The sequence below is a fragment of the Garra rufa genome, chromosome 6 (assembly GCF_049309525.1).
Source record: "Garra rufa chromosome 6, GarRuf1.0, whole genome shotgun sequence".
In the NCBI taxonomy this organism is placed as follows: Eukaryota; Metazoa; Chordata; class Actinopteri; order Cypriniformes; family Cyprinidae; genus Garra; species Garra rufa.
Window position 1 is genome coordinate 18,053,773 of NC_133366.1, and position 16,569 is coordinate 18,070,341.

The following is a 16,569-nucleotide window of genomic DNA, read 5'->3' on the forward strand; positions in this document are numbered from 1 at the left end:
TACTTATTTATATTATTTATCATTTCATGTATGTTTTTTTTATATTGTTTGTTTTACACCTTTTGTGCATCTGACATTACCATTTGGAACATGCTTTTTTTAATGCAAATTGTGATAAATATATTTATTTCAATAAAGATTTAAAAAAAAAAAACATGTCTCAACATGTCTGAAAATGCAAAAAAAAAAACCCACAGCTAATCAATTTCAAATCAAGATTTTATTTTCCATTTCATGAAGCAGTTTTCATTTCCCTGTTAATGAAACAGCAATTAAATGACAGTTATGGTATCAACTTTATGAATAACCAAATACTACAAAATTCTAAATGTACTCTAAATGACAAATAGAAAGAACAGGGTTTTCACTCTTTCATAAAGCTCCTTTTTGTGGAATGGTTTTCAATCAATAAAAAACAAACACTAAAGTAAGACTCAGAGATGGATAGGAAAAAAAAAATGACATGAAATAAACAGATTATGAACATGAACCCTTTTCCCCCCTGAAACTTGAAATCGCTTCCTGTTTTTCTGTTTTTAACAACATCATCAACCAATCCTGGAACTTACAACATTCTGTTTTTGGGCTCTGATCAGCGTCCACTTGATGAGCAGACTATAATGATCGGACACCTGATAATGATGTTTGGTCTTAATAAAAATGAAATGGCCCCTGGTCAGACTCACAGGAAACGAGGGTCCTTTTAAAGGAGAAAAGGCAGGCAAAACAACTTTTCCCACCATACAGGCACAGCAATAAAACTAAAGCAGAAAATCCCTTCTTCATTTCGAAAGTGATGACTCAACACGAGCGTTAGGGGTCGAATACCCCAGCCCCTCAAAAAAGGGAATGAGAGATGTGACGGAGCATGCGGCGTGACCGGTTTCAATGAAGCACAGTATAGCTGGCATATCCCAATATAAAAAGATCATAAGCCACAGGGTTGAAGAATTTAAATAGTATTTTAAAATTTGGAAAGTGACATTTTTCAAAAAAGAAGCGTTTTAGGTCAAACGAAAATGTTTAGCTTCTTCTACTTTGAGAATTTGAGATTAAAATGAATGGCATGACATAGAGATAGAGATGATTGACATTGTGACTTAATAATAAAAAAACTAAAAACAATGGTTTGGGTACCAAACAAATAATACAAAGAAAACGCCAGAAAACATAAGAGTTTTGAATTCTGCTAAAAAAAAAAAAAAGAAAAAAAAAAAAGATGTGTGTTTTATCCCAAGGAAGTGAGGTAACATCAAACAGATAACTACTTTCTGGTGAAATTCTTTCTGAACTTGCTTTGACTTTAAAACAACACTGTTAACATTTAATTAGTGTTTTTTCAGGGCCCAACAAAATTAGTTTTCATTACAAATAAGAAATGTACATAAGATTGCAATTAGGGATATCTGACAGAATTTGGTTAAAATTTTCTCTGAAAATAGACAATCGCAGCACTTTTGGGGTGTTCCAACCACATTGCCTAAAAAGGAAGTGTGTCATTTCTGTGCCAGTATAGCGGCACCAAATGTTGTCCTTTGTAGGTCAGTTAAAATTATATTTCCGCTAAATTCATGCCAATGTTTGAGCTGATGTTATGTCTCACTTGTTCGGGCTGCTTGAACAATTATAAGGCATTTGGTGTCGCTCGTAATACAGAAATCACACACGTAGCTTTTAAAAAGCAGCTAATTTTATGAAACTACATTAATTAATTTGTTAAAACTTCAGGCAAAAATGAAAACAGGTGTATGTGTATTTGAACTTATTTTCGATAAAAATAAATAATACAAATAATAATAATAAAAAAACTTACGAACAATGCAAAACCAGTGACACATAAGTCAGCTGAAGAAGAAACTTGCCATTTAATAAGACTGAATTCAATTTCCCATCCCTCTAACTCTCCCTAGCATTTCCCAGCATTCCTTTATCTGTGATTGTCCTGGTTCTGCTCTATATTTTATTCATACTTCTCAGTTTTCACACTGAGCACCAAATTCGTTCTACACTGCTTCTGTATATCAGCCACGTTTCTGTCTGCCTCTCTCTGTGACTCAGACATACTCACACACACTCACACACACAAGCTCCTTCTTTCTAATCCCAGAAGATGTTGGTAATGTCTGAGTCCAGGCTGAAGATCCAGATCAGCAATGGGCCAGAGATGAGCACAAATGACCAGGACACCCCCCTAAATGCCCGCCGCAGCTTGCCGATCACCCCTCCGGCTGCATTTGCGTCCTCTTCCAGCAGCAAATCATTGCCAGGCTCAATGTAGTTTCTGGCCAAAAACTTCAGAGCTTCATCCATTAAAATAACAGGCAGAGACATCTTGAGAACAGTCACCCACTGGGGCCAAGACAATGGCCGGATCTGAAATATCACCTACAGAGAAAAATAGTAACAGACATAGCTATAACTTACCGGAATAGTTTTCTTAAAAATGAGAGTTTGGTAATCATTTACTCATTCCCTGATCATTCCAAACCCTCTGAGTTGCCTTTTTCCACAGAACACAAAGCAATTAAATGTACCAGTAAGTTATTTCTATGCTTTTTAAAGATACTAAAGCAAAACAATGGCTTTGTGTAAGTCACACATTCCTGATTCGTTCTGTTCCTCATATAAAGCTACCACATGGTTTCACATTGGTCACCTTTATGAAACTTTTATGTTGTTTTTTTTTTTTGCATTTTTAAGCTTGATGTCCTTGTTCACTTTATATCATATTCATTACAGGATATTCTTTAAATAAAATGAAGTCAGAATTGCGTGATATAAACTCTCAAACTTGACTTTTTTCTCAGAACTGCATGATAGAAAGTCGCAATTCTAAGAAAAAAGTCAGAATTGCAAGACATAAACCACCAAATCTTTTTTTCTCACAATTGGATGATATAAACTCACAATTGCGAGGCAAACTTAAAATTCTAAAAAAAAAATTCAATTGTAAGAAATAAAGTCTAAATAACGAGATATAAAGTTGCAATTTTAAGAAATAAAATCAGAATTGCGAGACATAAACTCAAAATTCTGAAAAATAAAGTCGCAATTTTAAGAAATAAAGTCTAAATTGCGAGACAAACTCAAAATTCTAAAAAAATAAAGCTGCAATTTTAAGAAATAAAGTCTAAATTGCGAGATATAAATTCACAATTCTGACTTTTTTCTCAGAATTGCGAGTTCATATCTTGCAATTCTGACTTTATAACATGCAATTCTGAGAACATACCAGTCCTTATTTCCAACTTGAAACTGGACTTTATAACAATTCTGAAGGAAAAAAAAAAAATAGAATTGCATTTAAAAAGTAAGAACTGCGAGATATAAACTTGCAATTACGAGTTATAAAGACAGAATTACGAGATAAATACAATTCTGACTTTTTTTCTAAGAACTGTGTGATATAAACCCGCAATTGTGAGTTATAAAGACAGAATTGCGAGACAAACTCAAAATTCAGAAAAAAAGTGGCAATTCTAAGAAGAAGAAAAATAACAAAGTCAGAATTGCGAGATAAATACAATTCTGACTCAGAATTGTGTGTTATAAACTCACAATTGCAAGTTATAAAGTCAGAATTGTCAGGTAAAAACTCGCAATTCTAACTTTTTTCCTCAAATATGCAAATTTGTATCTTGCAATTTTGACTTTTTTTTTTTCATCAGAATTGTTATAAAGTCCAATTTTGAGTGGGAAAAGATACTGGTATGTTCTCAGATTTGCGAGTTTATGTCTCCCAATTCTGACTTAACTCACAACTGCGTGTTATAAAGTCAGAATTTAAAAAAAATATTTCTCAGAATTGTGAGTTTATGTCTCGAAATTCTGACCGTATAACTCTTTCTATCACAATTCTGAGAAAAAAAGTCAAAATAGTGACTTATCTCAAAATTCTGACTTTCTAGCTCACAATTGCAAGTTAATATTACACAATTCTGACTTTAAAAAATAAATAAAGTTTTTTTTTTCTCAGAATTGTGAGATATGAACAGTCAATTCTGAGAAAAAAAACTTTATTTTTTATTTCAGTGGAGGAAAATGGCTTCCATACTTTTTGTGTTCCACAAAGAGTGTTTTTGTGTAAAGAAAGGAAGTCATAAAGGTTTTTGAAACAACACACTATAGTTAAAACGTAAGGCGTCAGTAGTTTTTTTGAAAGAAATTAATACTTTCGTTCAGCAAGGATGCATTAAATTAATCTAAAGTAACAGACTTTCAGTAAAGACTTTTAACTTTCAAACCATACTATAACTCATGTAAACAATTTCATTTTTCATTCTTAAAGATGACATCATTTCCTGAGCATTACATAATTCTTTCTATTGATACAGTCAAAGATAAGGTGTGAGAGGGTTATGATTTACTGTATTTCCTTCAGTCATTTCCATCCTTTTGGGAAGCATTTCATCATCAGTATAATTAAGAGCAGATCCATTATTTCCTAGATTGATTATGCAATTGCTTTCATTGCAGTTTACAACAGACAAGCATGTACAAGTCGAAACTATTAAACAAGCATATTGCTCTTGATGCCAAGCCTTTTTCTGAGACTGTCCTACATCCTTTTTATAAATTCCCAAATTCCAATGCATACTTACAGGAAGAGGGTCCACATATAAGATGAGGAAGTGTAAGGCCATAGAGAGACAGATGGCTCCCACCAGCCAGGGGTTTGACCAAGGTGGCATTTTGAGTAGAGACTGATTTTCTGACAAACTGAAACATATAAACACAAAACAATAAGTGCAGTCCACCATTTCTGCTGTCTTGAAATCAAACATAGGTAGAATGATCTGCCATTTTCAATATGATTACTGTTCAGGCAAACATATTGTTTTGTTTTGTTTTGTTGTTTTTTTTGGAAGAAATGAAAACTTTCTATTTCCAGAAAATGAAAGTAATGATGCTGAAAATTCAGCTTTGCCATCACAGGAATTAAATACATTTACTGTATATATTTATTTTTGATCAAATAAATGCAGACTTGATGAGCAGAAGAGATTTCTTTTTAACCAAAAGACGACAGAACGACACTGGATATACACACTGCTATATAATATATTGTACACAAATAATAACAAAAACACACTTTGTAGCTTTGATATGAAAATACTAAGACTGTATATTTATGCAATGTATGCTATTCTCCACATTGACAGTGATTTTCTGTCATCACAGCATTTTTTTTTAATTACATACCTGTTGAGGGCATTGCACATCTCTATAGTGACCAGCACAGACAGCGCCATAGTCATGGGATATGGAGACTCAAACACTGAGCACTGCACTCCTGCAAACTCAGCATGACCTTCACTGCACTGCAGATAGTGTGACTACAGAGGAAACAACAGAAAAGGTCAAAAGAAATTATAGGACTCAAATTGTCAAAAATTATATTTAATACAGGATCAACAAAATTAAAACCTCCTGGCTTAAGGCTACCCTGTTGAAAAAAAAAAACAGTATATGCTGGTTAGGCATGTTAGCTATTTTGAACTGGTCCTTACTTGGTCATGAGCTGTTTTCCAGCTGGTCCTGAGCAGGAGCTGTTTGCTTAGGACCAGGACATGACCAGCTTAAACCACTGCAAAACCAACTCAGGAGTCAGGACCAGCCTAATCCAGCTCAAACCAGCTGCCATGCTTTAAAACTTACCTAACCAGCATATGCAGTTTTTTCAACAGGGACAACAAACCACAAATCTATTTTTCAAAGAGGTAAAAATAGTATAATAATACCAGCTGGTAGAAGGTGAGCTTTGGTCCATCATGAGCTGCCATGAACCACCAGGCAGCAGCTCCAACTGTTGCTGCCCCTACATAACCTACAGAACAGAGAGAGACAGAGATGGAAATAAAACTTAACAAATCAACATTTTCAAAGTGAGTTCATTGGTTCTTTAAGTTTAATATGTGGTCTGAAAGAGAGTGTACAAAAGTTTAGCCTGTAAACAGTATTTAAAACTATAAACTGCACTCTGTAGCTTCAGCTAACTGTCGCCTGCGTGTTCACCAGAGAGTTACGTTCCAGCAAATGGCATAAGACGTAGGTGAACACATAAGTGATGAACACAGAAAGGCAGAGGAGAGAGCAAACCAAAACACCAGTCATGAATTAGAAGTACAAGACAAGGATTTGTAAAGAAAATGTCAGAGGATTTCGATATAAGCCAAGAGGAGACTGGTTTTCCTTTGCTGTAAACAAAACTTGCTTCTCACAATTCTAGCATTTTCTCACTGTCAGGGTTTCTACACTTTTTCCATTTCAAAATTCCATCCTTTTCTAGACTCAGATTACTAAAACCTCTAAGTAGATTTTCTGACCATATTTAACATAATTGGTTCAAAAAGCATTATTTTCAGCTTTATATTTGATATAATACAGCCATCTGTACATATTCTTTTTTCTCTGGGTTTTTTCTTCATTGATTTTCTCGATGGGACAACATACAGAGCCCCTAAAAATGTGCCTTTTCTTATGGTAGTAGCTCTTATATCAAGGCCTAATGTTTAATTTAACACATCCTCTGTGGCGGCAGAGAAACCATGACATAAAATAGGCTGATATAAAGCCATATTTCAATGCATAGTGTGTGGCGGCCCAGAAACCACATAGTGAAATGGGCTGATGGCACAATATGGATCAATGTGCATTGCCCTATATGCTAAGTTTAATGGTTTCTTGTGCACACATAAAAGTCTGTATTTTTTTATTTATGCCATGGTCCTTGAGGCTATGTAATACGGTGCTAAGAATGTAGTGCTTTTTGCATAATGAAAAGTGAACCTTAAATTCATTTAGTCATATATCACTAAACAGCTGCTATAAAACCTCACTTCTTGTACAATAAATTTATTTTCTATTATGAAAAACTAAATAGGGGCAAAAGTCTGCAAACACAAATATTTTCCATACTATACTTTCTTCTTTCCATACTTTTCCAGACCTGGAAAATATGTAAATCAAATTCCATACTTTTCCAAACCCTGTAGGAACCCTGCACTGGGATGTTTAACATCCTTCCTCATCCACTGGATCGCCACATCAATTCACTTTAGAAGGCCTTTATTTACCTCCTTGTGGAGCACTTTTTATAATGGATGGATGCACTTTATTGGACTTTATACAGCTTGGAAGAGCCAGGACATTTTTTAATATAACTCCAATTGTATTCCAGGGTTTCTGCAGATATGAACAAGTGAAACTTAAGACTTTTTAAGACCTTTTTAATACCACCTTATATGAAATTTAAGACCGAAACCTGTAATGGAAATAGATATTATATCACATGCATATATGTAATATTTAATGTAAAAAGTAAACACAATTTCATGGCTGTCATAAATTAAATTTATTACTACGATATACAGTGAACTTTTCATATCAGCAGATACTATTCCACACAAAATATCCCCATAACAGTACCACTAGAAATATCTGATGTAAAGAAATTCTGAAGCAATATTTTCATCAGTGCTCTATTAGCTTTTACATCTTAAATCTGCATATTTGATTTACCTTTATAAAGGCCTTTTTTTTTTTACTTTTGAAGTGTATGCATTACCTTTGAAATTTATTTTATGAATTTATCAATAAATTCTAAATGGCTGTTAGCAGTGAGATTACATAATTTACACTGCAAAATTAAAAGTGAGATTAATGTTTTAAATACATTTATTGATTTATAAATATATGAATTAGAAATGTTGGGTGTGAAGGCATACTTTTAAACACACTAAACTACCAGCAGGTGGCGGTAAGTCACTTCATGAGTGAGTTATTTCAACTGATTCGAGCAAAACGCTGAATCATAGCAGAACGTTGCTTGGAGAATACTTCTGCTGCGATCCTTGCTTGGAACTATTTTCGTTGGTGAAACAGAACAAAACAGTGAAAATATTTTGTCTAATATGTAAGTAACTACTTGACTAACTACTTGTTTATTGAGCTAAAATTAATGTAACATTTGTAATTGTGAGAATTTTCAGCAAAAAGCTCACTTGGTATATTACTGAACTATATCATGTTATAAATAAACTATACATTTTAAATTTTTACCTCAGTGTGTTTCTATAGAGTGCTGTTACATTCATTTGTTTTAAAGTATGTCACAAATAGACCAGAAATACACTATCCATTATCAATTTCTGTTTACGTTGAATGTATTAAAATAGGAATCTTTCTTGCCTTTCGATGCTTTGCTAACTGTTAGTTGTTTTTGTAACTTCAGTTTTAATCAGGCGGTTTGTTCGGACGGGCAAGTAAAAAAAAAAAACATTTTAAAAGTATCTCGAAGGCTGGCGGTCAGCTAGCTCGACCTATATTCATTATTATTATTGATAACATTATATACAGAAAAAGGTAGTTTGACCTGTATTCTGCTACTGCGATTCTGTCTGAAGACACAGTAACTTCCACAGAGGGAGGAAAAAAATCTACAGATGTTAGCAACTGGCCTTAGCCAAGCCCTATATTTAGTTTTTTTCAAGCTAAGTATCGCTAAACTTGCATTTCCCCATAGCTAAAAAGTTAAATCCATTTTACTTCTGCGGTACAATCCGAGAGAGACTCGCGCCAATAACAGAAAGCTGATTGGCTATTGCATGTTGGTCTCATTTGTAGTTTAAATACAGCAAATTATATTTGGAATAGTGAAATAAAGAACTACAACACCACGGAAACAATAAAAAGAGAATTTAAATGAGCTTTAGAAGTAGCGTTACATGGACATCGGAAAAATAAGACCTGTGTAAAATTATTTAAGACCTAGAACAGCGAATTTAAGATTAATTTAAAAATTATTTAGATTTTTAAATGTTAGACTTTTTAAGACTTTTTAAGACCCCGCGGAAACCCTGGTATTCGTCATATACACCTAAAATGGCTTGAGAGTGAGTAAATCATGGGGTAATTTTCATTTTTGGGTGAACTATCCCTTTAATAAAGGATTGAGTTTTCGAAAAAAACATTCAATGTAAAAGATGACACAAATATCCGTGTTCGTGATCATGTTTGGAATAGAATGGGCCAGATGGCTTAGACCAAATCTAATCACTGCTGTACACCTCACACAAAGCTGTTTATTAGACACATGAGGACAAAATGGATCTGTTTCGCATTTATACCACATTTGCGCTGCTTGACTTGCAAAACTGTTTCATTTTATAGAGCATGTTTGTCTCAACAAAGAAAAACTATGCACTCTAGTGGAAACCCATATATTAGAGCTAAAAAGAGTTTTTTTTTCTGCATTTGGTGAATTGATAAAATAATAACTGCACTTGTGTATTACAGAATCTGATCTAACCTGATCAATTTTATTATTATTTATACAGTATTGAAAGGTTTCAATCTTGATAACTAGGAGTGACATGTCTGTACTGTAAATTACTCACAGCCAATGATGAGGTATCTGCAGAAGAGCCAACCAGAAATGAGTGCTTCTTTAGGAGAGCGTGGGGGTCTGGACATGATGTCCAGGTCCGGGGGGTTAAAGCCCAGAGCAGTAGCTGGGAAACCATCCGTTACCAGATTGACCCACAGCAACTGAACTGGGATCAGAGCCTCAGGCATTCCCAAAGCAGCAGTGAGGAAAATACTGAGAGACAAAAAGAAAAATATAACGTTTGAGGTGCGCTCACATTACCAGTGTTCAGTGACCTGTTGGCGAAAACCTGTCATTTCATTTGGGAATCTCTGCTAAGGGGACATGGGGATGGAAAAATATGAAATGGGATGAAAAATGCTTTTGCATTCTCTTGCATGTATTGCGTTATGTTTACAACAGTGTCCACAGACATAATGCATGCTTAAAGTAGTTCACTTCCAGAACAAAAATTTACAGAAAATGTACTCAACCCCCTTGTCATCCAAGATGTTCAGGTCTTTCTATCTTCATAAAGAAATTGTTTTTTTTGAGGAAAATATTTCAGGATTTCTCACCATATAATGGACTCCCAAGTTTGAACTTCCAAAATGCAGTTTAAATGCAGCTTCAAAACGATCCCAGCCAAAGAAGAAGGGTTAAAAAGTATAGAAATTGTAATTTTTTGTAGAAAATAACCTATTGATTCGCTAGATCATTTGGAGCCCTTTGAAGCTGCATTTAAACTGCATTTTGAATGTTCGAACCGGGGGCACCATAGAATTCCATTATATGGAGAGATGTCCTGAAATGTTTTTCTTAAAAAACATAATTGCTTCAGAAAGAAAGACATGAACATCTAGGATGACAAAGGGGCGAGTACAATATCTGTACATTTTTGTTCTGGAAGTGAACTACTCTTTCAAAGTATAGTATACAGCTTTAGGACAATGTCTTTATTTGTGTCTGTACTTACCAGACTACTTCTCCAATGTTAGACGAAATGAGGTAACGGATGAACTGTTTCATATTGTTGTAAATGGCTCGGCCCTCCTCCACTGCGGCCACAATAGTTGAAAAGTTATCGTCTGCCAAGATCATTTCTGAAGCAGATTTAGCCACAGCCGTGCCTGAGCCCATAGCAATGCCAATTTCAGCCTTCTTCAAAGCAGGGGCATCATTCACACCATCACCCGTCTGGACAGGAAATGCAAGTGTGAGGGTCCATTAACTGAAGTTTTTTGCAGTTTAGTATTCTCATGTTTCTAGTGACACTTACCATCGCTGTGATATCATTTAGGCTTTGCAAATATTCGACAATGCGGCTCTTGTGCGTTGGCTCGACGCGGGCGAAACAGCGGGTGGTGCGGCAGGCCTGTCGCTGCAGGTGGGGAGGCAGCTCATCAAACTCTCGTCCTGTGAGGCCGCTGCCAAACGGTCCACCTTCAGCCTCCTCTTCCTCCTGCTCAGTGATGATGCCCACTCGACGACAGATAGACAGGGCAGTGCCCTTATTGTCACCTACACAAACCAGCATAGGAAAAGACCTTAGTTTTACATTTACATGTATGTTTGTAACCCTGGACAACAAACCTAGTCATAAGGGTCAATTTTCTGAAATTGAGATTTATACATCATCTAAAAGCTGAATACAACTATTTGAAAATCTGGAATCTGAGAGAGCAAAAAATATAGAAATATTGAGCCTTTAAAGTTGTCCAAATGAAGTTCTTAGAAATCAAAAATTAGGTTTTGATATATTTATGGTAGAACATTTACGAAATATCTTCATGGAACATGATCTTTACTTAATATCCTAATGATTTTTGGCATGAAAGACTGCTACTTAAGACACATTTGTACATGTTTACCAAGCCTAGACACAATTAAATAATAGAAGGTCTCACATTAGAACTATTTGTCACTGAAATTGTGCTTTGAGAAGGTTATTCAACCAAAAATGAAAATTCTGTCATTATTTACTTAACTCTCATGTTGTTCCAAACCCATTAGACTTTAGTGAATCTTCAAAACACAAGATATTTTTAATGAAACCTGAGAGGTTTCTGTCTTTTTATTTTGAAAGTCTAGGAAATCAGAGCTTAGAACAGTCTTTTCGGTTTGGAATGACATAAGGGTTGGTAAATGATGACAAAATTTTCATTTTTGGGTCAACTATACCTTTAAAATCACCTGTACTTGTGTGTTTAACCTACCTGTGATCATAATGACCCGTATACCAGCCTGTCTGCACATACGCACTGCATTCAGCACTTCCTTCCTGGGTGGATCTAACATTCCCACGCAGCCTACGAATGTCAAGTCCGACTGAGGGAGTCACAAAAAAAGTGTTAAAGTTATAGCACTCAGATATACATTTTTAAATATTTTTTACACATTACACTGTCCCAAACTTATTTTCATGGTTTTAAATAATTTATCCACATTAACTTGCTCACCTCATATTCTGTGAAGGTAGCAGAGTTCTCTAAGTTCAGGGTTCGAGGGTCAGGGGGTGAATCCCGGGTTGCCATAGCGAGGCAGCGTAGTGTATCACGCCCCGACCCCCACTCTCTTACTGTGCTTAAGAGCTGCTCCCTGAGGTCAGAGGTCAGCGGTACCCGGGTACCACCTCCTACCCGTATCCAGCGGCAACGCTCCAGCACACTCTCTGGTGCCCCCTGTGAAGTCAGGATCAACAGACAATATCTGTATCTATGTCTATCTATATATCCAGAAGGAAAAACAATGCATTAAGAGCCGGGGGTGAAAACATTTTGAATTTGAAGATCAGGGTAAATTTCACTTATTATGTCTTCTGGGAAACATGTAAGTATCTTCTGTCGCCTCTGAAAGGCAGTACTAAAAATTAAAAAAAGATATTTAGGCAAAATATGAAACATTTACACATCTTCATTCTGTTCAAAAGTTTTCACCCCAGCTCTTCCTAAACAACAACAACAACAACAACAACATCAACAAAAAAACACATCTGTGGATCATTCAGGTAACAACAGTATTAAGAATCAAGTGTATGTAAACTTTTGAACAAAGTCATTTTTATAAATTCTATTTTTTATTTCTTTTTGAACTATATGTAACCATCTTTTATCTAAAATATCTTACTCAGGTCAGTACTAAATAAAAAATAACATGCATTTTGTATTTTCCCTCTTATTTTGGTAAAAATGCTTTATTTTCAAAAACACAAAGACAAAGGCTATTGAATATCAACTTGTTAATATTTTTTTCCTAAAATTGATTGCTTTTTCCTTACTGTTTTGTTTAAAGATTATTACTATTATGGCACTCCAACAAAAATGCATAAAGAAAAGAATGGAAAAAGAGAAAGCTTTATAGAAGATGAAAACCAGACCTTGACAAACATCTTGGCACCTGAAGCAGAGCGAGTGAGTTTGTTTGGAGAGCAGAAAACTGACATGGACTTCCTGTCTCGAGAAAACTCCAGAGTCAGCTCTTTCCTCATTAACTGCTTTATGACCTAAGAGAGAAAGAGAGAAAGAATGTGTGTGAGAGTAGTGGTGAAGGAAATGGTTTCTGTAACTCTTTGTCTTTTAGTAATGTAATTTTCACAAGCAAAAGAAAAAAAAAATCCTGCAAGCCAAAAGCCACAAAATAAACCATTTAACCTGAATCTACACACTTTTTTTCAGTTTTCTTTGGTGATGGCAAAAGAAACCTGGTGTTACTTTTGCAGTGCCTTGAGGGTAAAGTTGTACAAACATTTAAAAAAACAACTTTTCTCTCTCCATACTTTAAGCAAATAAACCATATAGAATAAGGAGAAGATTTTAAACAAAGTACATTTAAATTTTGCTGAAATCTGTTCTGCCAGAGTAGATGACAAATAACATAGTTTTAAAAATGTACCAATACAAATATGAAAAAGCAATGAAAAAAATAATATTTTTATAAAATTTTTTTAACAAACATACGTTTTTGTAACATTTTTCTAATTAAAGTCTATGTAGTTTTATATTATTTATAAAAAAAATTATTTATATGCGCCTGCTTCAGCCATGTTACGGCAGCAAACTTCCTTGACTATTACGCCGGAATGGGAGTGTAGTTCCTAATCTTATCGGCCTAGAAAATCACAGCTTTACATTTTCCGCCGATATTAGTACACAATATAACTACAGAAGTGTCAAGTTTTAAATAGGACAAATATGGAAACTCGTTGGTCATTTTTGAACGCGATGCTATATTGGTCTAATAGGATTCAAAGATCTATGCTAAGCTATGCTAAAAGTGGTATCGCCAGATATCAGGAGAACGGCTGAATGGATTTCAAAACGGTAAAACTCAACTTATTAACTCGGGGGGAGTTGGAGAATGAGCCTATTTCCAAAAAAAGTGGAGTGTTCCTTTAAAGTTTATGACCCAACTCGGAAAACCCTGGTATCAAAATTATTTCAGTATTTCCCAGTAGTAAATAGACTTGAGAGGTGTTCACATCTAATTTCCGATTAGAAAACTCATATTTACGATTATTCCGATAAAGCCAGCATTACCCTACATGCGTGAATCGGTGCCAAACAGGCAGTGATGTAAAAGCAGACGTTGATCTTCTGTGGAGGCGGTGTTTAGCCACACTATTACATCACAGAGTTCATTAAAGACAGATCCACAATCTGTCATTTTGGCAGACTGGCTTCAATATAAGCTATTGTAAGATTTCAAGAAAGTTAAAAGTTGAAACTTACAGACGTTTTTATAGCACAATGCTCTCTTTTATGCCAAAAGTTTAGGGGTTTCATTTTGATTTTTCAGTTTATAGTACACAGTACACAATAACATAGTGCTGTCTCTGATTCTGTGCTGACCAACAACGACTGTATGAGTACTTACTGAACAGCAGGCAGTGGCTCTTTCAGGAGGTGAGAGGCCTCCCAGGTCTGTGTCAAACACGTTCATCTTCTCCACCAGACAACAGAGAGCCGTCTCAGTTGCTTCTCCTACTTTCTCAAACACACCTTTACTCTGTGATTTTCAGAGAAGAAATAGAGAGAAAATTAGGTCTCTACAGCTTAACGATAATGGAGAGAGCATGTACGTGTGCACACGCACCTCATTGTAATCCAGTGAAGAGTCGTTACACAGGGCACAGATAGAGGCCATTTCCACCAGCCCTTCATACTGACTGCAGCGAACCTGTACACCTTCCTTATACCTGAAACAGAGACAAAAAGAGGATGGGAGGGATTGGAGGAGGACTGCATAAATTACGGAGAAAACTGAAAAAATAATGGGTAAAGTGAGAAAAAGGGATTGATTAGGAAAAAAGAGCAAGTCTTGTGAAAAACATCACATTAATGTTTAGTTCAGAAGAGACTCCTGAAAGCATCCAAGTGTGTGCATGTGTGAATGTAAGTGTAGTTAGATGTAAAGTAAAATAAACTCACACTTCTCCTTCAGGGGCGTAAGTAGATCCAGTTACGGTAAATTCATTCAGTAAACACCTCTCACCTGCGACGACGTCCACAATAAACATCTGCACCCAGACAAACACACATGCACAGCCAAGCATGCACAAACACACATACACACAAAGAATTAGTTGGATCTGTGGTTTTCAAACATCATTCCATGTTATTAATCTCCTGGCTACCAGAGAATAATAAAATCCCACAATGCATCTGTTAGAATCAATACACACTGTTAGATATTATTATTACATATTTTAGAATTACTTAAGTCTTAGAGTTAAACTTTTGCACTAGACAGAATTCTCTCTCACCCTGCAGACAGACATCTGGTTGGTGGTAAGAGTGCCTGTTTTGTCAGAGCAGATGACAGAGGTACAGCCAAGCGTCTCTACAGACGGGAGGGAACGGACTATAGCATTTTTGCGGGCCATGCGGCGTGTGCCAAGCGCCAGGCATGTGGTAATGACAGCAGGAAGACCTGTGAGAAAAAACAGAAGACATCGGTGAGTAAGTTATGACAAAAGGGAGAGGAGTAGAGAATGTTACAATGAGGGATTTCTCTAAATCCCTTGTTAATTTTTTATGAAAATCAAGCTTTGACAGACAACCCACGTAGATTTAAATGCTGTTTATTTACCTATATGAATTTGAACTATATTAGAATTTCAGAAAGCTTATATTTATATATCTAAACATATTTTAATACAAATTATTTTATCAGCAAAAGTGAACATAAATGTAATCTTTTTTATCCTTTGCTATCTTTAAAATCTTTGCAAGTAAACCGTAATGTTCATATTCATAAAAATTATTTAAGAATGATTTAAAATGCATCTGACCTTTTCTACAACAGTTCAAGTTATCATGTCACAAATTTGATTAATGCATCTTTTTCACAGATATTTCATGGGTTACCACAGTTATTCCACGAAAAAAACAGTTAATACTATGTAATACCAGGGTTATTATTATAATTAAACAAAACTAAAACCAGAAAAAACTAATTTTTGTTTCTTGAAATAAAAATAAACACTAACTGAAATCAAAGAAACAAAATATAAAAAAAACTAAACTTATGTTATTTCCGCATATCGCCAATGCAAAATTTCTAGTTTTTATTAAGTTTAACTTGATGTACTAAAATAACTGAAACTGAAATAAAATTAATAAAACAATAGACAAAAAAAAAAAAAAAAAAATTATATATATATATATATATATATATATATATATATATATATATACAGGGGTTGGACAATGAAACTGAAACACCAGGTTTTAGACCACAGTTAGTATGGTGTTGGGCATCCTTTTGTGGCCAATAGAGCATTTCGTCTTTGGAATTGTCATATACAAGTCCTGCACAGTTGCCAAAGGCATTTTGAGCCATTCTCCTCTTGCAGATCAGGGGTCAGGTCACTACATGATACTGGTGTAGGAAAATGTTATCTGACTCGCTCCTCCAAAACACCCCAAAGTGGCACAATAATATTCAGATCTGGTGACTATGCATGCCATGGGAGATGTCCAACTTCACTTTCATGTTCATCAAACCACTCTGTCACCTGTCTTGCTGTGTGTACTGGTGCATTATCATCCTGATACATGGCACCACCTTCAGAGTACAATGTCTGAACCATTGGGTGCACATAGTCAACGTTCACACCTGTTCTTACTGGTGGAATGTGCAATCAGTGAAGATTGGCCACCAGGCTGCAAAAATATAGCCATGAAACCTCCAACATTATATTG

The 16,569-nt window shown here is 35.2% G+C and overlaps 1 protein-coding gene across 1 annotated transcript in view; it reads right to left on the reverse strand.

Moving 5' to 3' along the window:
- Nucleotides 1-201: 201 nt before the first annotated feature.
- The window catches only part of LOC141335975 (sarcoplasmic/endoplasmic reticulum calcium ATPase 2), a 30,678-nt gene continuing 14,310 nt past the window's right edge, over nucleotides 202-16,569 (reverse strand). Inside the window, exons 10-23 of the mRNA XM_073841480.1 lie at nucleotides 15,129-15,295; nucleotides 14,794-14,882; nucleotides 14,459-14,561; nucleotides 14,240-14,371; nucleotides 12,744-12,869; nucleotides 11,827-12,048; nucleotides 11,584-11,695; nucleotides 10,647-10,888; nucleotides 10,344-10,564; nucleotides 9,399-9,601; nucleotides 5,742-5,827; nucleotides 5,203-5,336; nucleotides 4,602-4,719; nucleotides 202-2,385 (exon numbers count right to left, since the gene is read on the reverse strand). Coding sequence (XP_073697581.1) covers nucleotides 2,098-2,385; nucleotides 4,602-4,719; nucleotides 5,203-5,336; nucleotides 5,742-5,827; nucleotides 9,399-9,601; nucleotides 10,344-10,564; nucleotides 10,647-10,888; nucleotides 11,584-11,695; nucleotides 11,827-12,048; nucleotides 12,744-12,869; nucleotides 14,240-14,371; nucleotides 14,459-14,561; nucleotides 14,794-14,882; nucleotides 15,129-15,295 — 2,243 coding nt within the window. The 3' untranslated portion in view covers nucleotides 202-2,097. The remainder of the gene's footprint in view (nucleotides 2,386-4,601; nucleotides 4,720-5,202; nucleotides 5,337-5,741; nucleotides 5,828-9,398; nucleotides 9,602-10,343; nucleotides 10,565-10,646; nucleotides 10,889-11,583; nucleotides 11,696-11,826; nucleotides 12,049-12,743; nucleotides 12,870-14,239; nucleotides 14,372-14,458; nucleotides 14,562-14,793; nucleotides 14,883-15,128; nucleotides 15,296-16,569) is intronic.